The following is a 24,151-nucleotide window of genomic DNA, read 5'->3' as shown; positions in this document are numbered from 1 at the left end:
AAAAGTAAACAAACATGACTTCAGATGCACCCAAACGCTTAGAAGGAAGCGATGGTGGTGAGGGTGGATTGGTCATTAAAAAGAAGAAGTCTAGTACAGATGATCATGTTTTTAAGAAACCTATTGGAAGTGTTCTAGGTCTGCAAAAACTAGCTGAGCAAAAACGGCGACAATTGAAGGCCGTTAAAAAAAGACATGATAGCAGTGATAGTGATAGCAGTAGTGAAGATGAGGAGCAGTACTCTGAGAGAAAAGATAAACATTATCGCTCATATCGTCCTGAGACACCCTCCAATCCTGGAGGTGTGAGCGAAAGCGCAAGGGAGAAAATTAAGCGTCGAAAAGAGAGAGATAAAGAAGAAAGAAGAACAGGCATATATGCAGAGAGTGATAAAAAGAAATCAAAGTATGAACATAGAGAAACAAGTAGAGAAAAAAGATATAAAAGTAGTCGCAAAGACAAGCATTCTGCAAAGTCTTCATCAAGAAGATATGCAGAATGGGAAGATACTCCAACTTCAAGAGATTCAGTAAATGAAAGAAGAACAACTCCAAGATCAAAATTTGGTAAGAAATAAAATGTCTTTATCATAATAATATAGTTTTACTTTGTCTGTCTGTCAAAAATGGTGGTAGCATATATTCCCTTTTTTTTGTTAAAAACTAAAAGTGGTTAATAAATTGTAAAAAGCATTATAATCAGGGCAAGAAACTTTTCCTTCTTGGGCTAAAAGACAGGCAAGAATGTACGATATCCAGGTGTAAGAAATATGTACAGACTGTCGATTGCCCATGGAATTCTCCACAGGCCAATAATTATTTTTTTAATAACAATGATTTGTTAAGCCTATACGAAGATTGGTGTTTGTTGACATTATTTATTCTATTATTCTAGTTAAAATAAAAGTTGTTCTGCAAGACAAGAAAATTTTGGTTCTTTTAATAAGCATGTAAAGTATTTTTTAGAACTTGACACACCCTCTCGGAGCAATTGGGATGGTGATAATAGTGTTAAATACAATAAATCAGAATGGGACATGCCATCACCAGCTCGATCTAAGCATGGAAGTTACAGTGAGAGAAGTTATCGCAATTCAACAAGAACCGAAAGGAGCCGGTATGTCAATGTATACAACATAATGGGTATTTCTTTGACTTACAAGATTCGGGTCTGGATGCTCCAAATGTACTATTAACCATTGCTTTATTAATCTGGGGCAATTAGGGTCAATCTGGATGAACTCCTGGAGGAGCAGCTCACTTGGAGCATTTAGAGCACTAAGAATTAATGAGTTGAAGCCTTCTTGCTCTAAAAACACAATTCTTTTGCCACATTTTATGTTTGTTGATAAAATCTCTTATAGTAAAAAACTATTTTAAATACTTTGCATTAATTAGAAAATAGCACGGGATCTAAACTACTTATGCAAAAAACAAATTAAATTTGATACTTTTTAGAACAGATTAAGTTAAAGGTGAAGTTCAGTTTGAAAAAAAATTTTTTTTTCATTTTATAATTCTGCGTATTTATATTTCTAAAAACAAGAAAACTTTACTTCATTAAACTCAGAGTTTTGGAAATGTCTGTAATGTTGACACAAACTTCTTAAAAATGCTCCATTTTTAAAAAAGCGCATCAGAAAGAGAAAATCTGGGTTCTAACTCAAGTATGACGTTTCATAGTTCAAAACAAAAAGTCACAACACAGGCTACACAGTTTGCTAAAAGAATCTATTTTTTTCTAGCTTTATTTCTTTTCAAATCTGTCTTCTTTGAAAATAGTCTCAATTTGTAAGCAATGGATCCAATTTGCAGCGATTCAAGCTCCAACGATGATGAAAATGATTTCATACCTGATTTATCTGCTCTCAGTCCCTTAAATTTTCAACCAGAATTTACTTTGGAAAAACTGAATAAATTTCGAACGTGTAGTTTCGAGAGTGATGAAGAAGAAGAAGTTTCTAGGATCGGCAACAATACCTGGTGCCAATGTGGTGGTCACTGTAGAGCGATGGAGTCGTACAGTGAGAGGCTTGTGATGCAGGGATACAAATGAAATTTCTGACAATCATTTCGAAGGTAAAATAAACAAAAAATTAGCCAAGCATAATTTTCTTTTTCGTGTTTAAAACCTTAACAAAACTCTACATATTTCCTTTAAATATTAGTCTTCGCGTTGATAAAAAAATATGCCTACAAGCACAAAAAACTAACTCAAAACTTCTCTCAAGCTTCTCTCAAGCTTTATCTTCAAATCATTCAACTCTCCTTCGCATATATTTATTCTGTATTATTTGCTACTGCCACAAAAGCATCACAAAAAAACACAAAAGTGGTTTTTTTATTCTATTTAGCTTTACAAATCGAATGAGAGAATATGCTTAGAAATCAAAACTTGAGACATGTCTTTGTAGAAAAACAACGTATAACTGAAACCGAAATTCTTGGGATGGTTTTTCTTTGTAAGCCAGTACTAACCGCTGCACTGTCTGCCCTCAATAATTTAAGGGGCGATGCAATGCACTCGGTAAAAGACAAGACCGAAATTTAATATGTTCTTAAAGAATTACACATGTTCTTAAAGAATTTTAGATGTGAAAACACAAACATTTAGCACTGAGAAAGAAAATGCGAACATGGGAAGGAATTATAATATTTTGACATGGTTTTGTTTTGGAAATGGCTATAATAAATGATATTGTGTTGAATTTTCTAAATACTTAAAAGACAAATGTTTGGCTGTTTGGTGAAACATAGCTAACAAACTTAACTAACAAACATAAATAACGAAACTGTTGAATCATTCTGGTTCAAAATGTTGAGAACAAATATAAAATCCAGAGTCTTTTTTTTCTGAGTTTTTCTTTTTTATTATCGCTAATTCGATTTGTACAGTCAATGGTAGCACAGTTTGGCATATTAAAATAATAAAAATATATACACAAAATACTTCTTCATGTGATTACACCTAATCCCCAACACCGAACTTCGCTTTTTGAACTATAGAACGTCTTAATTCAAACTCGACCAAGCCTTCGTAAAAATGTTATTTCAAAAAAAGAGGGTTTCACTTAAAAAGAATTATGGTATCCAGGGTATTACTATTGATTTTGAAAATATAATTTTTGATCAAACTTCCCCTTTAAAGTTACTTTGGTTTTAAAATTATGCAATAAGAATGAGCATATATTTTTAAACCATGCTACAAATTTTGGCACTTGGATTTAAATGTGTTTTTAGAGCACTTGGAACATCAGATTTCCATCTAAGGTACAAATAAATAGCCCCCTAATTGATTATCACCTTCATTGATTGAGACCTGCTAGTTCTTTGTCACTGTCAAACTTTAGAAAGACTTCAACAGCAATGCGAAACATCATAAAAAAGATGGTCAGTTTCCAGTAACATAAAAGTGTTGAGCAACAGTCACTATTATGAAACAAAGCGACACAAGATGTGTTGCATAACAAATCGTGTGAACAAATACACAAATGAAAACACAAATATCTCTGTAACAAGTATTAAACATCAAATATAGATTTTAATGGAAATTAGGCTGAAGAGAGAAATTGTAAATGTCGGTGAGAAATAGGAGAAAACAAAAAACACTATTCAACAAAAATAATAGGGTTTAATATCCATGCTATGATCTCCTTCAAAACTTTAAAAAAACATAACAACATTCCCCAGTGCAATTGAGTTTTAAAGTTTAAGAAAAAGATACAGATTTAAAAAAAAGACTTCATAGGACTTCATTGGAAGAAAAATTAATATAACATTTCTATTATAGATACACAAAGTCGCATCGTCAACGCGAAGATGAAACTCCCAGGTTTACGCCAACACATAAGTATAATGATTGGGCAGATGATAGAAGAAAAGGTGGATGGACACCAAGTGAACGAGGCACTCCAAGTAATCTCCTTTGATTTTTAATTTACGCAATAGTTTAAAAGCATTTTCATTGAATATTAAATTTTAAAGAAAATTTTTTTTATCTTTTTTATCTAAGGGGAACTTTTAGACTCTTTTATTTAATTGTATACTAAATTGCGGTTTGTGAGTGTTTATTGCAATGTCGGTTTTCTGACAATCCAAAATAATTAAGTTTAATTAATAATTGCTAATAAGACATTTTCAAAACGAAAAACTGAGTATTGCAGTATTGGACCTTAATTACATCATGATTCAGACTAAATCAATAGACAATAATTTAATTTTTCTGTAGCAGTTCTTTGATTAAAATAAATTTGCCTTGTATCATAATCAATTTTTGGCGCGTTTTTGATTTACAGGCATTCAGTTCCAGTTCTTTTTGGGGTTCTTATTGATTGTATTTGTATTTATTTAAGAACTTTAAAAGAATGCTCTGATGATGCACCATGATTGTTGTGTTGCATTTTAAACTTATAACTTTATTTTAAACAGAACAGTTGCACATTGTTGCATTGCACATCAATAAACTTTCACATCGCCATTGCAATGTTTATCCTCTACTAAAATCATAGTCTGATGTTAGATACCATAAAGTTTTCAAAAATCTTTTTATAGGAAGGCCTAATGAAGGTTCGTCAGAAGACCGTGAAGAATGGGAAAACGAGCAAAAGAATTTAGATCGAGCATGGTATGACTTGGATGCGGGCTATGATGAAAACACAAATCCCTTTGCAAATGTTTCAGAAGAGTATGTAAAAAAGAAAGAAGATCTACTGAAAAAACAAAATGCAAAAAAACGTTCTGCAAGAGCCAGACAAGTCCAAAAGGTAAAAACAGGCGTTATCTTTCTGAATAAATTTGTAGATAATATCACAATGAGCTACAGTTTAATCTTTTCAATCTTTCATTCCATCACTGAACTTTTTTAAAAAAACATACCCTTTCAACGAAAATTTGGCTATTTCGAAACACTGATAGTAAAAACAGTTTGATGGTCTTGTTTCTTTTAATTTTCTGCACAGGGGGTTATTAAAAAAGTGTATGATAATAATTAAGATTGAATTAAAAAACATTTTTTTGTCTTAAACCTTGCTACGGGATACCTTTTTTAGCATAAATAATACGTGATATTTTGAAATGTATATGTAAAAATAGAAGTTTGTGATAATAATAGTTTGTGATGCTCAGGTGTCCATTTGGATGAGGTTGGTACTACAATTAATGCATGTAATTAAGTACTGAAACTTTGTAACTGTTTCCATCTTGTGCAAGCTTAAATGGTCCTATTAAATTCCAGATAAATCTGAATTTACGCAAACATTTATGCTACGAGGATTAAGAACTTGCCTAATCTATTAGAAACTTGAACAAAAAAACAGTTGTCAGTACTGTAGATTCTATTTACTTTTTAGGATAATGACATGTGGGAAAACAACAGGTTATTGACAAGTGGTGTAGTAACCCGGACAGAAGTTGACGATGACTTTGATGAATCAGATGAAGCCAAAGTTCATTTGCTTGTACATAACATAGTTCCGCCATTTCTCGATGGAAGAATTATCTTTACAAAACAACCTGAACCAGTGATTCCTATAAAAGTAATTTTATTTTTAATTTTTTTTCTTTCTATTTTTCTATTTATTATTTTAGTTTTCCTTTTCAATCAAAACCACAGTAAACTGCAACATTTTTTTTCTTGCTTCTTCGAATGTTTGTCTTGAAGATTTTTTGACTAAAATATGACTTCATCATTCTTTTATCAGTGCCAAAAAACAAATAGATTACTAAGAGATGTTCAAGTTAGTAGGGAGAGGACACCTAAATAAGTACAAGGGCATGTTCAAGCTAGTTTGCATATTAGTGGACTAATGTTGGATATGTCTTGGATATATCTACCATTTTACCCAAATTCCGCTTTTCTAGATATTTTAATAGTTAGCTATAAAAAGTTTTGTAAAGGATTATCTATACACAGAGGAAGTAGATTAAACATGTTTAATTATTTTAAACAACGTTTATGAAAAAAGCATAAGCTTTTCAAACGTTTCATTCATCCTTACTGCTGAAAAATATACCTTTTTAAAATAATTTTAAACATAATATTATTAATTTCGTTCAAAAACTTAGAAAAGACTCTTTGTGTGGTTCTACCCATGTGCTGGCAATATTTAAAATCAATTTTAAAAATCAGCCTATGTAGATGGTACACCATTTAAAGCTAATACTGTAATTTGAAAAAATCTGACAACATGGACCAACTTAGAAATGTATTTTAATTATGTATTTCTAAATTCCTTAAAATAAAAAGTTTTGATGCAAAATTTTAATCTTAGTAAATTTCAAGAAAAAATTATGGTTTCAGAAAGAAAAAAATCAGGGACCATTCAACTCTGAATAAAACCAACAACGTATATGGTAATGAAATAAGCTTTGGGCATGCATATTAACCCAGTATGATAATTGCATCTTACTGAAATGCTACTGGCTTGTAGCCTTGCGGTAGAGCGTTTGCTTACGATGTAGAAGGTCTTGCCGGAGTTCCCTTCTGCTTAGTGCTCCTCGTGAGAATAGGATTGATATCTGAGCTGGTTCTCTAGTTTAGTAATTGCTGTGCTTACATGGTTTTTGTATAGCTCAATTGGGAGCTTTACAGGGTGTAATCCATAATTGTAAAATAAGGGCTTCTAAATCCCAAATGAGAATTTCGTCAAGGTGGTCTTAGATATTTTTTAGGAAAATAAATGGCCCTCGTTTATAACTACTTGTAGAAACTGAAGAGGCTATACTGGGTAAACAATTTTATAATAATAATAATAATAATAATAATAATAATAATAATAATAATAATAATAATAATAATAATAATAATAATAATAATGAAAGAGTTAAATGCTATCCATTGAAACATATTTTGGTTCATCCAGAAATAAATCAGAGTGTTTAAAAGAAATCGTGGTCCTTGAATTACTATTTTATATGTATAGGATCCAACAAGTGACATGGCAACAATTGCAAGAAAAGGTTGTCATTCTGTACGACTCCAGCGTGAAAAGAAGGAAGCCTTAAAAGCACAGAAAAAAGAATGGGAACTAGCAGGAACAAACATTGGTAATATAATGGGTGTCAAAAAGAAAGAAGAGAAGGTATATTCATTTTTATTTAGATTTCTACAAACAGATTGGTTAGAGTTTGTTGTAGTGGCAACTACATAAAGATTAACGAATAAAGATTAACAAAAAATTCTTTATAATCTCCCAAGAAGTTTTAAAATTCTGTAAGAGCAAACACGAAATAAGCACTTACTTTGATCAATGTGGCATGCAGTGCTAAGATTCACGCCATCACAAAAATCTGCGTAAAAAGTGACTTAGAATTGTGCAATGAAGTATGTTTATAGATTGGTATAAATCCTTATATAAACGCCCGGAAATAAAAGAGGCAATCGATTTGTTGCTTTGCTTTGCTTAACTTTAACCCTTTGATAAGGTTTTACCCCAGGGTTTTGATGATTACGTTTTTAAATCGATAAACTATATAAATAGCAATCAGAATATCTAACATTGTTAATAAAAAGGTCGAAATTATAATTTTTAACTGCTTAAGGATGATGATGACGGTTCCGATTATAAAAAAAGTCATCAATTTGCTGACGTAATGTCAGGCAAATCCGAAGCATCAAGCGATTTTGCTCGAAGGAAAACATTGAAAGAACAAAGGGAATATCTGCCTATATTTGCAGCTCGATCTGAACTACTTACCATAATTCGAGACAACCCTGTAGTTGTTATTGTTGGAGAGACTGGATCAGGAAAAACAACACAGTTAACACAGGTGCAGTAATTGTTGGTCACTAATTGTATTTTTTATTTAACCCTATTCACGCCGGGGAGGAAGGGTGGGGGCGGGGGGGGGGGGGGGGGGGCAAAATGCCCTACCTTGCATACTTTTGTTAATAACTCTAGAGCCATTAATGGTAATACATTTTACAGCAGGTGGTGTGCTACACCTATTTTGAAAGGTACTGTTCTAATTATTTTTAGCATTTTGGTATATGGATATTATAATGGACTTAGAATGGTAACATTTATGTTTAATGTCTAAAGCTGTTCAACCAACTTGCTCACTTCGCTTGTATTGCCCTTTGACGCCTGTGGGCATTATTTTTTTATATTTATGGAAGACCTACTTACACCCTTTTTTTACTATCTCGCCTGCGAGGATAGTATTGGTTTCCAACTCGTAACTGACTATAACTATGTCACAAATGGTCAATTGCAGCGTCACAGATTTAAACTTCGTACCTAAACTCTCTAAGTACTTAGAAGTCATCTAAATGGCGTTTCAGTTGGTATTTCTTTTCAACAAAATTTGGCACAGTTAACAAAAAAAGTATGCTGAACATAACAGTGACATCATAATTTTTATTTTTGTCACCTAAATGTCATTTTAGGCCAAAATTGGTCCAAAAAGTAAAACCACTTTATTTTCGACCAAGTTTGGCACGGTTAACAAATAAAGTATGCTGAAGATGATAGTGACATCAAAATTTGGGAGTTCTTGTCACCTAAATGTCATTTTAGGCCAAAATTAGCCCAAAAATTAAAACTACTTTATTTTCGACAAAATTTAGCACAGGTAACAAAAAAAGTATGCTGAACATGATGGTGGCATCAAAATTTGGATTTGTGTCACCTAAATGCCTTTTAAGACCATAAAGGTTTCAATAGCGCGACTTTAACCATGAATAATAGGCTGTATTTTTTGTTAGCAGAAATTTTAGAATTGGGTCGCATTGTCAATGTTTCATAGTTGTGCATTTTCATAGCGAGATAGTTTATGCAGCGCCTTCATCTTGTTTTTTTTTAGTTTTCACTAATATTTTGATGCCTGCGTTGCTGGTCAATAATATTTTTATGCTTTTCTTATCTGATTGTAAGCCTTTCTCAATAAAAAAATGTATAGAATCAATCTTTGAACTATATCTCTAACCAGGTGTCCATGTATATTTGACTTATACATTTTCAAATGTGAATAATATTTGTTATTTTGGCGCCTCAAAGGGTCTTAAACTAAGCCAAAATAGCTAAAATGTTTATTTATTTATTTATTAAAATTAACATTATTTTCAACATTTACAAAAATGACATAAAGATCAATCATAAAGCTACACAACTTCAAAAAATTGCTGACAGTCAGCATTTGAGGCATGATTTTTTGTTGTCATGTGACAGACATCCGTACCAACTTTTATATTTTATAAGTTATCACCTAATACAAGAGAAGTTATGGGTGTAGGGCATTTTTGCCACCCCCTCCCTCCCCCCCTGGGACTATACTCGCCCCCCTATACCCTGGGCTGAATAGGGTTAAGTTTACTCCTTTTCTTTGCAATTTATTATTTTATAACTAATAATTTATATTTCAAATGTTTCAGGAAAAGAAACCTTAATTTAAAAACCTATAAAACTTGTTTATGACATCTGAAACCTACCATTACCTCCACTCACTATTTTTTTATCATTTTTCATCAAGTTAAAATAAGAAACCTTGAATTTAAAACCTATGAACCGTTTTAAACCCTAAATCCCATTTATAATTTCTACTCTCTTCTTAATAAAATGAGTTTCACATCTCTTCCTGCTTGATATCCACTTCTTTGATTGTTGTCATATATAAAGAATTTTTTTAACCCATCATATTTAACATTAGTTTTTACATGAAGAAGGTTACTCAAAAAATGGACTAATTGGCTGTACACAACCTCGTCGTGTGGCTGCAATGTCTGTTGCAAAACGTGTCAGTGAAGAGATGGACGTGAACCTTGGCGAAGATGTTGGATATGCAATCCGTTTTGAGGATGTCACCAGCGAGGTAAATGGTTAGTGTTAAGGAGAAACTTAATGACCCTGAGACTTTAATTAAAAGGGTGTATGTATCTACAGGAGGTAATTAAGAGAGAATTATTTTTTCAAATAACCCATTTTAACCCTAAATATACTAGAAAAGCGCAGTATTTCGGTTTTTTGCATACAATTAATTTCACAAATCTAATATTTTTTTCAATTTTAATTCATTTTTAACTGTTGCTATATGACATTTGATTGACACATGTTATATAACAATTTTTAAGCAAAAATACAAAATTTTTCTTACTAAAACATTTTTTATAGCAAACAGTAATAAAGTATATGACAGATGGTATCTTACTTCGAGAATCGCTTGGTGGTTCGGATCTTGATAACTACAGCTGTATTATTATGGATGAAGCCCATGAGCGTTCACTAAATACTGACGTCTTGTTTGGGTTGCTAAGAGAGGTATGTAGTACTGTGTTACAGACTCAACACTTGAGTTAATCACAAATATTTGAAATCATGAAGTTGTTATTTTGTGTGAAATAAAGTAAAATATTGTGTCAAGTTACACTCGTGTATTGATATTTTTAGGTTGTTGCTCGACGAAACGATTTAAAACTAATTGTCACCTCTGCTACCATGGATTCTACTAAATTTGCTAATTTTTTTGGAAATGTTCCTATATATCAAATTCCCGGACGTACATTTCCTGTTGATGTTTTGTATAGTAAGACAGTATTGGATGATTACGTTGATGCTGCTGTGAAACAATCATTGCAAGTTCATCTGATGCCAGCGGAAGGTGATATTCTAGTGTTTATGCCTGGACAGGAAGATATTGAAGTCACATGTGATTTAATATCTGAACGACTTGCAGAAATAGAAGAAGTGCCACCGCTAGCTGTTTTACCGATATACTCTCAGTTGCCTTCTGACTTGCAAGCGAAAATTTTCGAAAAAGCTCCAGATGGAGTACGGAAGTGTGTTGTGGCGACAAACATTGCAGAAACTTCTTTAACAGTTGATGGAATTCGCTTTGTTGTAGACTGTGGATATTGTAAATTAAAAGTATTTAACCCAAGAATAGGTATGGATGCATTACAAGTGTATCCTATAAGTCAAGCAAATGCAAACCAACGTTCGGGTCGTGCTGGTAGAACAGGACCAGGGCAGGCATTTCGTCTTTACACCGAAAGTCAGTATAGAAATGAATTATTAGTTTCAACTGTGCCAGAAATTCAAAGGACCAATCTAGCTAATGTTGTCTTATTACTAAAGTCATTGAATGTTGAAGATTTACTTGAGTTTCATTTTATGGACCCTCCTCCACAGGTAGAAATTATTAAATTACTCTTTTACCCTGCTGTATATCTACTGGTCAGGTTTTATTTTAAAACGTTCGTTAACAATTAAAGCTGTTATCTTGAAAAGTAAGGTCTTAAAGGCAAGTAAATCCAACTCGTCAACTTTGGTAAGTGGTGATTGTAAAATTTAGTTAAATTATCGGAAATAAAAATTTGGTATCAGAAAAAGTTTTGGTTTAACTGAAATGTGTAAACATATTATTTGTTTTGTTTTTACAAAAATACATTTTTTAGGACAACATATTGCAATCCATGTATCAGTTGTGGATACTTGGTGCAATAGACAACACTGGGGCGCTTACGAAGATGGGAAGAAAAATGGTAGAGTTTCCTTTAGACCCTGCGCTTTCTAAAATGATGATTGTTGCATCTGAAATGGACTGCTGTGATGAAGTGTTGGTAAGACTTTTGTGTATATTGAATTTCACGCCCACTTAGGGCGGACAGCACTGAACAACTATAATATATACTATAATATAGAATCTCCTAGATTATAATTTACTGGAGATTGCTCTGTCGATTAGAATCTTGTTTTGAATGGAGCTGTTTTATTTATGCTTTTGTATTCACTGCATTAACATTGTTTTCGATGAATATTTTTGCACAAATTTTAAAACGCATTTTGATTTTTGAACAGTACGATGAGGAAATTAATTTTTGCGAGAACTCATTTTCTCAATTTACACCGTTTTAGGGTGCTTTATATAGAATACATAAAAAAATAAAGACTGTGGATGTTGTAAATCACATATCTGTATAGCGCTAGCATGACCTTGGTATATTAGAAAGAATCAATGCAAATCGTTTTTCAAGAAAAGAAAAAAATCCAAATTTCGCGAGAATTAATTTTTCGCGTATTTTGCAAATAGCAAATATCTTGATAATTTTTGCGTAAACTTATTTTTGCAAAGTTTATAAAAGCTCGCGAAAGGTAAATATGTTTTAGCAAAGTTTGTCAAAATATAGCAGGATGAATTCATCATACTACTAAGGTGATTGATTAACTTTTTTAATTTTAACAGGAAATAAAAATATAGTGCATGTAAATAGAAAAATAGTAACAATAAAAATAAACAAACCCTTGTTACAAATTAGCTACGAAAACAAAGTTGTAGAAACGAGTTAGATTTACCATGTAATGCGTTTTTTAGACTATTGTTTCCATGTTATCAGTACCGTCGATTTTCTCTCGACCACGTGGTCGCGAGGAAGATAGTGACGCGGCACGAGAGAAGTTTCAAGTACCTGAGAGTGACCACTTGTCGTATTTACACGTGTACCAGCAGTGGAAGTCAAATGGGTATATATGTTTACGAGTTTGTTTATTGTTTGTTTGAATAATTGTTTATAGTTTTTTTTCTGTTCCCATAATCCAGAACTCATTTTGTTAAGGTATTCCTCGACTTGGTGCAAAGAGCATTTCATACATCCTAAAGCAATGAAAAAGGTAGGTCTAACGTTGTCATAGATTTCACGTGATATCTAATGGCAGAAAGATTTTTCTTCACCACGGAAGCTTGATTTAACTCCTTTCCCAACTCTTTAACTGCTCGTTTGTTTACAGGAAATCATTTAAGGAAGGTGTTCTTCAGTAAATGACTTTTTGGTTGAAGTGACAAGATTGATTTCCTAAAAACGCGTTTTTTAGATCGCCCAAATGTATGCACAATTTTTTTTTTTTTTTTTCAACACAATTTGTCCGTTTTCTTAATAAGACGTTCATTCAGGATAAGTTTGTTTACGTTTTGACTTCCTTTTATTTTTTTTTTGCCTCGGCGTTTATTTATTCGCCGCACATGACGTTTATATCGGTATGAATTTCGCTTTATATGTGACGCATTTTAATGTCGCGGTTCCTTAAGGCAGGAGACATTACCGCTCTGTTGCGAAGCCTTTTGTAGCAGAAAGAAAATTAGTATTCAACCAAAGCGTGTAGACACTCAGAAATGAATTTAAATGTTTGTTTTGATGAATCGATCGCCATGGAAAAACATTTGTCTCACGAAAAATTTGAGTTTTATATCTCTATCTTTTCTCTATATTAATAATATCTGTATTGTGTCTCTCTGTACACACAAAAAACGTGGAAACATAAAATGTGATATTTTAAGACGATGATTTAGACTGGTTTTTATATATTTTCAGGTCCGTGAAGTACGTGCTCAGTTGAAGGACATTGCAAAGGCTTTAAAAATGCCGATCAAATCATGTGGTTTTGATCACGATGTTGTTCGAAAAACAATCTGTTCTGCATATTTTCATCAAGCTGCAAGGCTAAAGGTTTGCATCTTTATTTGTTTGTTTTAATGACGACGACGACGACAATAATAATGACAACGAAAAAAACAACGACGATTAAAAAGAATGGATCAGGAACAACGACAACAACAAACTTGAGGCGGTAACAGCATTTACAACAATGTTAGCAACAGCAACAATGACGACAGCTACGGCAAAGACTGTGGTGACAACGGCGACAAGAAGAATGGAAGTATCAACAAAGACAACATTAGGGGCAACGACAGCATTAACAACAATGTTAGCAACGACAACAACAATAACACGACTGACAACTTCAACTGAAACTAGATAAAGCTGCTTTTACATAGAAAGTTAAACTTATAATTTATTATTGTTAGGGAGTTGGCGAATACGCAAATTGCCGAACAGGAATGCCGTGCAATTTACATCCAAGTAGCGCATTATATGGTATGGGTTATTCGCCCGATTATGTGGTTTATCATGAACTCATCATGACTTCACGGGTAAGTTAGTTGCTTCCAAATGTTTGGATTTTTTGATACGTTGCTTCTCCAAAGCATTTCCATTAGTAGCAACAATAGTAGCTTTCCAGCTAAAAGTGAGTTAGGGACAGAAGCTTTCGCGGGCAGAAATTTTCTCGAGAAAAAAAAATCGCCAAATCGAGGGCATAAACTTTCGCGAATTAGTGCTACCAACATGTCAAAATACAACTTTAATAGTGACTTTTATGTATTTTAAATATTTTCTTTCCACTCTGAATCCGTCGTCAGCATTGGCAAAACCAGTCAAAACGAGAAACTCTTCCGCTGTAACAGCACAGAGAGTCAGGAGCGTTATCTTATCGGATTGGTCGTCATCATTCAACATTGGAGAAGTATCACCGAAGGAGTCGACCGACGGCAATTTCTCCAGGCCAAGCTTTAAGCACCCAAAATTCCACCCACTTTCATTACTTTCTTTTCCTTTATCCGTGGTGATGTGATTACAAAAATCGACACCCCATGCCGCGTAAATTGGTTTCAGCTTCGTGGGTTGAAGGGTAATGTGCAAGTCTTTTATCTTTGCACCATCCTTCAGTCCGGGGTGATTAAGAAACAACGACTTAAAATAATGGATATATCGATAAAAAATTGGATGGGAAAAACTTTCGTGAGTCGGGAATATTCTGTAATTTCGCGAATTTTGAATATGCAGAAACATTTTGCAAAAAGGCCAAAAAAAAAACGAAAGTCGCAAAACTTTCTGCGCGCGAAAAATCGATTGCCGAGAAAAATTTGAATGCGAAAAATTTAATTTTCTCATCGGATGGTTTTCATTTCTAACAGAGTTTGCTGATACGTACATTCATTGCCGTTTTTGTCAAAAAGTTTATTTCATTGTAGTTTGAGCAAATTTGTTAATTTCATTTCAAGAGCGGGAAAAAATAGACTACAGTAAAAAGAGACACGCGCATTTAAAGAATCTAAAGAATTTAAAGACGACAGCCTAAAAAAATGGAGAATAAGTAATCGTCTACTGAAATTGTCTGTTTTTGTTTTCACTTAAAACGAGCGCGTTTTTTGTGAAATTTATGCCAAAGTAAAATTTTTCCGCTTAAAATTTAGACCTGAAATCAGTCTTTAAACCAGTTAAGCAAAAACTTTAACAAAAAACTTCTTCTAGTTTAAAAAGGCTATAATGCTGATAAAATAGTAAAAAACAGTTTTGTAGTCAAATATCTTTTCACATAAACTATATACATAAATGAAATAAATAACCGTATTGTACATAAACCCAAGATAATGTTTTTTTTCAGTTGCTATGCCCGTTTTTCACAGCTTCTGCGCCATTTTGTTTTTCATTTTTTGCTTTTATTGAAGTGATATAACCTTTGTTTTTGATGACGCCTCTGCATTTGACCACGATAGCGTAACGTACCACCCATTCTGTAGTGTATGTTCTTGTGTCTTCTGGTTGGATAGTACGGATAAGCTCTTCAACGCTTTCGTCAGGTAGCATGACATATTGATCACCATGTGTATGCAAAACTATTCCAACTTCTAAAACACAAAAGTCAAATAAATAAATAAATTAATACCTTTTGTCAGTAAAAACAATAAGTTCTGTTTTTGATTTGCTAGTGGAGGTTGTGAGTGGTCAGGGTATTTGTGGGAGGGGAGGAGGGTGATGGTTTTTTTATATTGAACCCACCTTTAGCGTATGCCACCAGATCTTCCGGCATATGACAACAGGATGTGAGGTTGACTTGGTTTACTTCCGGCTTGATGCGAACCATCTCCACTAGTGTCTCCAACTTGTCCCGATCCAGATCACAGATGGATATTTGAGGAGCAATACCAGCGTCTCTCAATCTTTCCATTTCTTCCCAAAAAGGCACGATGATGTCTGCGAAGGAGGTCCCTTCTTCCAATGGCGGGAGAGCAAGGTAGATATTGTTGATGTGTCGTAGACCTAACTGATTGAGCGTACTGTCAATGGCTTCTCGAATATTTTTCGGCTTTAATGTTTGAAGAAAAACTTTAGCTGTAACTTTAAGCAAACCACGCTCATTTTCATCCATTTTTTCGGCGTTAGAACAATTTATGTAAAGCTCCCCTGAGTTGATACCACCGTGCCCAGTTGTCCATTTCTCAAGTGTTCGCGTCAAACTTTGGTAGAGCTCGTTTGCAGGAATATCGTTTGATTTGCGAGATTTTAAGTTGCTCCAATTTGCGATATTTCCAGTATGCAGCCATATTGTGCAGTCGCCTTTGTAGTCTTCGCTATGTCCATTCTTAACGTATCCAGTGCTATGACTCACAACTTCAGTCATTTTTCTTTGCTGTTTACTAAAAAAAAATTAAAAATTTGTTATAAGGTATGTCTTTTCGTGACCTTTGAGCTTCTGTATTTGTTCAGAGGACTTGTCATTGCTGATAAAATGTAAACAATAAAACCGCGTCCTTCACATGATAACATCATAAAAATTATGCATTCTCATTGGCTTTTGTTCTTGTTATGACGTCTAAAGCGCCGTGTTGTCTATTTCCCCTTATAATATTCACATTAAAATTGTTTTTCTTGAACCTCTGGTTAGATCATTTTTATTATTTTCCTTTCAAGGAGTTATGTTACCTTAGAAACAAAAACCTGCATCTTTCCAAAGATTTTACAATATGAGAACTTTTTATAGTCAATCCAAAATGCGTTCGTTACACTTTAGGATCGTTTATTTACATAACGTTCAATTATATGGTCAGACTAATTTGTTTACAACTATGCATGGAATTTTTCTTTTCATTAGTAAGAGTGTCGCGTTCTGGGAATTCCTATACACACGTTTTGTGATATACAATAACAACAAAAGAACATGTAAACACAACATCTCGCATTCTTTTGTAGTGTGTCTCACAGTGAAACCGCCTCTCTGCCACAACACATTAAAATTAGCTAATGCGCTTTTATATACATGTAAAGTTTTAAAAGAAAGTCACAAGGGAATTACAACACTATTTCAAAGAGTACCCACACGTTAACATCTTGTACGATTTTACGTTAAATTCAAAACCTAGAACCTAGGACTGTGAGCGAAATTATACGCACGTTTATAGAACACCGAAATAATACCTGTTTTTATCGCCTGTAATGCGTAAAAATGTTTTTTTATCGCTTGAAGTGTTTAGTATATACCTCAAACATAGATTCCCTTGTTTGTAATGCAGAAAGTTTGATTCTGTATGGAAACGTGCTTTTTAGGAAAAAAATTCTTTCACTCCCAACATTTGTAGTTTAAGTATGAATCTTTAAAAAATAAAGATAGGTTTTCTAACAAGGTAATGTTTTGATTTTGCGTTGAAAACAACAGACGTCCTCACACACTCTGGTGTATTGTAATCTACTGTAACCCAAGACCTTATTTTTCCTAAAATTGTTGAAATCTTGAAAAGAAAAGAGTGTTTTTTAAAAACGTCAATTTTAGTGCCTTTAAAGATATACGTTTCCTACATGGTCCTGCTTTTTTTACCACCGGAATGCGTACCCCGTAAACTTTCATAAATATTCGCAAGCAGTTGACTTTTTTGTCAAATGAGAAAAATCAACCTTGCAAGTGCTAACATTCTCGAATAAACCTTAGTCAGTATCCATATTTGTTGTAAAAATAATAATAATAATAAAAACAATGAAAACAAAAATATATAAAAAATAAAAATAGGAAGAAATATTGCTTTGAAACTTTCACCTGGTATTTGCTAAAATATTTCTTCAAGCGGAGAATATTTTTGCTGCAGCTTCAAACCGATTTGCTTTCAGAATGCTCATTAAACTCCTAGGCGAAGACCTGGTTTCTACTCACTATATGATGAAGTGAAAACTTTTTTTTTACGCGTTAGTGTTGAAATGTAAAATTTTAACACGCGATAGAAGAGTTTTGTTTTGTTTATGTCTAAAATTAATTTGAATATTTTGTTAAAATAATTTTAAATTTAGTTGGTTATTGCGTATTACTGCTGATTATATAATTATAAGTCCACGTGCAAACCAGGTCTTATATAACAAGCAGGTGTGCTGATTCAGCGTATTTTAAGCATTTGTGCAAATAATGTTACTAGTGGTAAAAAATGTGAATGACAAATTCAAAAATGCCGCCACAAAACCGTTAGCATGATACTATGAGTGACTTGAAAATAAATTTTTAATACCAACGCTTGTAAAAACACTGTATCAATCAATCAATCAATCAATCAATCAAATTTTATTCACTATTATAATTTATGATGTATGGAATCGTTACGTTTTGCCGGTTTCCGTAAAAATAAGAAATATGATACCGTATCATGAAATTATTTGCTTTGTTTTGTTCCAGTCTTGGTATATTCTTATTTTTTTGACAAATATTAGCCTTATATGTTGTGATATATTCTTAGCATTAATACAGACTAACAGCATATTAACAGTCTTCATATTCTGATAAATTATATTTTTGATTGTGATTTCTAAGTGACTAGCAAAGTAAGTCGTTTTATAAAATTAATCGAAGTAAGACGAAAAATCCATAAAACGAGAGAAATGATTTGTTATTCCAAACAGAAATATGCTTTTAAATACAGAGAATTGACTCTCTTAGTCCTGAAAGTGTAGTAAGTATCAATCCAAAGTCGGTATTCAATGTTTAAAATGAGAAATTCTAACTCTGAAATTGTATAAAAAGTAATTTCAGTTACTTTCGGCGAGATTTAATTTTTGAATATGCCCTTGAATGTAAATCCCTGCTAAATCTATTGAACTTGGTCAACCGCGAAAATTAATATCGCAAAAAATGCAAAAAAAAAAAAAAAATTCGCTAAACTTTCTTCCTGCTTATCTTCGCGTAATTTTTAAGATTTTTCCATTATCTCAAACTTTCACTATTTCGAACTTAAATACAGGGACCATTCTTATACAAATTTTACATCCGAAAAAAAATTAAAAAATGAGTCTAGGCATATTCTTAATATTTTAGCCTCATAATTCTTATAACAAAACGTGTTCTATTTATTCTGGCGTTTTTCCAATACTTAGGCTGACAAAAATAACAAAGTTTCATAATACTTTTTGTTTGTTCTTTTTCTCGAATTATCCATCAAAGATGGTTTACTGGATGTGCTCACTTTCTTCGTTTGTAGATAAAAATAGCACTGTTTATGGACACTGAATTGTTATTTCATACGTTAGCTGAAGGATGAAACAAATAGCCAGCATGATAATAAATAGTATATGTAAAATATTTTCTACTTTTTTTGTTATCTTTCAACCGAAGATTTATTGGTTAATTTTCAGTATGTGTTGAATGATTGGTTACCTATGAATGCCGAGCCATTTTATACAATTTACAGTATTCCCTGTTTAATGGGTGAATGCCGAGCCATTTTATACAATTTACAGTATTCCCTGTTTAATGGGTGAATGCCGAGCCATTTCATACAATTTACAGTATTCCCTGCTTTAATGGGTGAATGCCGAGCCATTTTATACAATTTACAGTATTCCCTGCTTTAATAGGTGAATGCCCAGCCATTTTATACAATTTACAGTATTCCCTGCTTTAATGGGTGAATGCCGAGCCATTTTATACAATTTACAGTATTCCCTGCTTTAATGGGTGAATGCCGAGCCATTTTATACAATTTACAATATTACATGAATTGACTTCCCAACACTTCTATATCATTGTCCTTTCCAACGAATTCTTTCAGAAAAAAATGTCAAAAGGCATAATAATTTATTGCTGTATTTAAAAATATCACCAGAAAAAATAGGTCTTGTAAATATGACAACATGTTGAATGTTTGTATGTTAACATTTTATTCGCGTGTTCATGACTTAAAGTGTTGTTTTTACGATTGGTGCAGGGGGGGGGTCCTCAGCCTGAAATAGCGATTCAACTATTCTGTTTAAAGGAATTTTATTACTGATTTTACAATTAACATATTGGTTTGTTTTATGTTCTAGGAATTCATGCAATGTGTCACTGCGGTGGATGGCCATTGGTTGGCAGAGCTTGGCCCCATGTTTTTTTCTGTGAAAGAATCTGGATTATCGAGAACTGTACGTATATTTCATTGATTGATTTAAATTTAAAACTTAAACTTTGCTTTATGAGCTATAGAACATGGGTTAGATAAAATGACCCTGTTTTTTGCTTTGAAAGAACATCCACAAAACTGTAGAACTAATTTTACAAAGCCACAAGTCCCTATCTAAGCTTAAATATGTTTATAAGCGTTGTGCTTATAGGCGATATGCTTATAAGCATGGAAACCAGTCTCTATTTCTAAGAATTAACAAGGTTCTTAACATTCCTAGTTTTGGATTTTCACAGTAAACAACGCTTTTAGTGTTTTTATTTATATTTATATTTATATTTAATATTTATTTATATATTTGCGATTAAAATGATGTTGTGATGACATCATTGTTTATAATTCTTGAAAATAGAGTTTATATAATTGTTTGTCGTACGTCTACCGGATTTTGCATGTTTAAATATGGTTACGGTTGATACCTCTCGTTACTAAATCAATGTGGCCTATCGATATAGCGATTATAAATGTCGACTATCGACATATTGATATAAATATCGACTTGCGATACAAATACCCGTATATCTACATAGCGATTTAAATGTCGACGTATCGAGCGATATAAATGTCGATATCGATGAATCGACAAAGCGATATAAAACTTTTGATTCGTACTTTGTTTAGGAAAAACGACAACAAGAACTGGAAGAAAAACGTAGGATGGAGAATCAAATGAAAGAAGCGAGCGAGATTATCAAAGCTCGAAAAGAAGAAAAATTATCTAGAATGACTCCTGCAACAAGGTGATCATCTTGCACTATTTAAATACTTTTTTTTTAAATGTCTTTGGTTTTACTTTAATATATTTACATGGTTTTTAGGACACCTATTGCTACGCCTGGCCGCCAGCAGATTGCCACACCCAAGAGAACTCCCTCGAGATTTGGATTATAGCGTTTTTTTAACATTGAATAATTTTAATACATTTGTATAAAGAAAAATGTAGTTTTTTTAAAAGTGAAGTTGTTCAATGCAGTGCCCTGATGTAATGCATCACCATCATGTAATGCGGCGCCATTATGTAATGCACCATTATTGTTTAATGCAGCGCCCTGATGTAATGCAGCGCCATCATGTAATGTAGCGCCATCTATATAATACAGAGACTGTGTGGTGACGTCAATGTTTTTTCACCGTAACTAGGGACCGCCTAGGACCAATTTGGGTAATTTTCCCAAACCTGGGTATCCGAATCCGTTTCGAAATGGATGGGTTGATGACATCATTTAAAAACCTTTAAACCACAATATTTCCGTAACCGTTTGTCAAAAGTACATGATCCTATACATTTTTTTGATCAGCGTTTCAAGATCTATACGAGGAAGGCAACAGGTATATAAATTTCTAAAAGCAATTTTTGTGTTTTCACGGGCCTTTGATGACGTCAGCAGAATTTTTATACCCTTATATCTTCTTTGGCGTTCCTCGAAAACATATCATCTTATACATTATTTTAATTAGCGTTTCAACCTCTACACATTACAATAAATGAAAAAAGAAATTTCTCCAATTTTTTTGGGATCTTCACTGCTGTCGTCAGCAAAACATCCAAAACAAACTATTTTTCCATTGTCAATCTGCTTAAGTGGATTTCTCCACCGGTCTTATCGACTAGTATTTAATAAAACGCTTTTATGCAATGTAGCGCCTTTATGTAATGCAGACCGCAGATGCAAGGCAGCACCATTATGTTAAAATAATACACAACAAAAAAAAACAAGGTGACAACTGACTTATTTTTTCGGTTATTTGTGAACGTTAGCGTTGTTTGATGTTTTTTTGCGCAGAGGTTTCCACACTATTCTGTGGACAGGAATACATATAGTAGCGGAGCTTAAAATGGATTCCAGGAAAAAAGAAATAAGAATTTACTACAAAAAATTTCGATTGTAGGTTTTTAATATTTATAAATATGCTTATTACACAGTTAAGTTCAAATTTATTTATTTATTTGACGAATGTTTTACAAGAATGGCCATTTCAGACATTATAAAGTCTGTTATCAACATGGGTCCTTAAAATAAATACAATAAAAAATATTAGCAACAATAAAACAAGAAAATGTAAATGTACAATAAAAACGGTCAGTATAAATATATAAACAGCAGAAAACACACAAACAAGAGGCTAAAAATCAAAATACCACACTAGAAAAATGAGTTGATCAAGACGAAAAACAAACAAAAAACAAACAAAAAGCCATAAAAAAGACTAAATACGCAGATAATATTTGATATCAGTTGCGACTTAAAAATATTGTATGATTCCCATTTTCTAATGTCCAACAAGAGTATATTGTAATTATGTGCTCCAGTGTAACAAAAAGCACCACGAGCATGTTCCAAACGAAGATTAGGTAATTTCAAGCTATTTCTGTTGTTACGTGGGTTTCTTGTGTGGTTTGTTATTGTGAAGTAATTTTTTAAATTTTCACATCGTTGTCCAAACAACGGCGAATGAAATTACAAGCTCGCATTTCTATCATATTGACAGTATCAGGTGGTGTCCAATTGATTTGCAATAATTGAAGTTGCTCGTCTATGTAAAGATTGGAGTTGAGTAGTTGTGTCCGAGAATTCTTAAGGTGAACAAATCCGCATTATGTTAATACTGGTTGAATCATTGTTTGAAAAATTGCCAATGCAGCTTTTTCTGTAATCAGCGGTCGAATGCGATATAGTAAACGTAATCTACCGGAAGATTTTTGATACGTTAAATCAAAGTTGCTGCTCAAATTCAATGATGGTTCGATAAGTACACCAAGATATTTATACGTGGATGTTACCCTCACAGTTTGGTAGCCGTAAGTTACGTTTAATGAGCTGTTTTGTTTAGAGAGGTTATTTTTCGAACCAAATAACATTGCTTCAGTTTTTCCTGCTCCAAGATTTAAAATTAATTCATTTTCCAAATACCATGCAAGTACACAATTCATGTCGGATGAAAGGTGGGTTTTCTATAATCTCTAAGTCCTTACCAGCAACAAATAAAACAGTATCGTCTGCATATTTGACTACTTCAGAGTGTTTCACGACGGTACAAAGATCATTGAAAAACATAATAAATAGTAGTGGGCCCAAAATTGACCCTTGTGGTACTCCACTATTGACTGGATGTTCATCAGACAAAGAATTTTTGTATTGAACTTGCTGAAATCTACCAAACAAATAGTCTGTGAACCACTCGTGTTCGTCTCCAACAATTCCAAAACTGGTTAATTTTGACAGTAGTTTACCATGACTTAACATGTCGAATGCTTTCGCGAGGTCTAAAAATTTGGCACTGACCACTTTTGCAATCGTTAACGTTTAATTTCACAGTGTCGATAAAGATTGTTGCAGCCAGTTCAGTTGAGCGATGAGGCCTGAAACCGAACTGGTTGTTGTTTATTAAATTGTTACTTTCCAGATATGCAGTCAATTGTTCATGCACAACTTTTTCATTCACCTTGGATGTAGCTGGAATAACAGATATTGGTCTATAGTTATTAACAGATAACTTTGCTCTAGATTTAAAAAGTGGTAATACTTTGGTGCGTTTCCAGTCGCTTGGAAAAGTTGAAGTTTCAAAAGACATGTTAATACTGTGTGTCAGTGGTGAAGCGATTACCTCCATGCAGTCTTTGAGTAACCAGGATGGTAGATCATCTAGCCCAACAGACCTTACTCGCTATTTCTTTATGATATTTCCAGACGGAGTTTGTCAACACAAAAGCAGATCTTTCAAGTGAATTTACAACATTAGAAAAAATCTACAAAACGCATTAGCAATAGAATGTTTATTGGTTACCAATTTCTCGTCGATTTGTATAGTAGTATTCACTTGAGAGTTCGATCTAAGTGGAAATCCGGTGTTTTCCTCAAATAACTGTCGCTGATACGTATTCTTTGCTTTACGAACTTTATTATTAACCTTGTTTGTTAACTTTTTATAAGCGAGAATGTCTGCTTCTAATTTGGTTTTACGCTATTTTCGTAAAAATTTGTCGCGTGAGTTCAACTTCTTCTTGAGATCAACAGTCATCCAATCACATGGCTAAGGGGAATTTTTACGAAGCGAATCGAGCGGCGAATTCGACAGCGAATTGTATCTGAGCATGCGCAGTTTTGTTTGTTTTGATTTTGCATCTAAAACT

General features: G+C 33.1%; 2 protein-coding genes across 2 annotated transcripts; one reads left to right on the top strand and one right to left on the bottom strand.

Moving 5' to 3' along the window:
* LOC130613786 (pre-mRNA-splicing factor ATP-dependent RNA helicase PRP16-like) lies at window positions 1-20,957 on the top strand. Its single transcript, XM_057435126.1, has 18 exons — window positions 1-567; window positions 967-1,117; window positions 3,791-3,915; window positions 4,552-4,763; window positions 5,349-5,534; window positions 6,921-7,079; window positions 7,540-7,767; window positions 9,646-9,807; window positions 10,107-10,253; window positions 10,383-11,123; window positions 11,390-11,554; window positions 12,307-12,455; window positions 12,548-12,602; window positions 13,301-13,435; window positions 13,795-13,920; window positions 19,886-19,981; window positions 20,641-20,759; window positions 20,838-20,957. Exons 1-18 carry the CDS (start codon window positions 15-17, stop codon window positions 20,908-20,910), a joined length of 3,582 nt encoding a protein of 1,193 aa, XP_057291109.1. The 5' UTR covers window positions 1-14; the 3' UTR covers window positions 20,911-20,957.
* On the bottom strand, window positions 15,120-17,744 carry LOC130613787 (glutamate--cysteine ligase regulatory subunit-like). The gene is made up of 3 exons (XM_057435127.1): window positions 17,637-17,744; window positions 15,608-16,245; window positions 15,120-15,456 (listed from the first exon to the last, which is right to left on the bottom strand). Exons 2-3 carry the CDS (start codon window positions 16,227-16,229, stop codon window positions 15,209-15,211), a joined length of 870 nt encoding a protein of 289 aa, XP_057291110.1. The 5' UTR covers window positions 16,230-16,245; window positions 17,637-17,744; the 3' UTR covers window positions 15,120-15,208.
* Window positions 20,958-24,151: the final 3,194 nt, after the last annotated feature.

The sequence above is a fragment of the Hydractinia symbiolongicarpus genome, chromosome 11, assembly GCF_029227915.1.
Source record: "Hydractinia symbiolongicarpus strain clone_291-10 chromosome 11, HSymV2.1, whole genome shotgun sequence".
In the NCBI taxonomy this organism is placed as follows: domain Eukaryota; kingdom Metazoa; phylum Cnidaria; class Hydrozoa; order Anthoathecata; family Hydractiniidae; genus Hydractinia; species Hydractinia symbiolongicarpus.
Note: the sequence above shows the minus strand (reverse complement) of the source record. Positions and strands in the feature narration are given on the sequence as shown.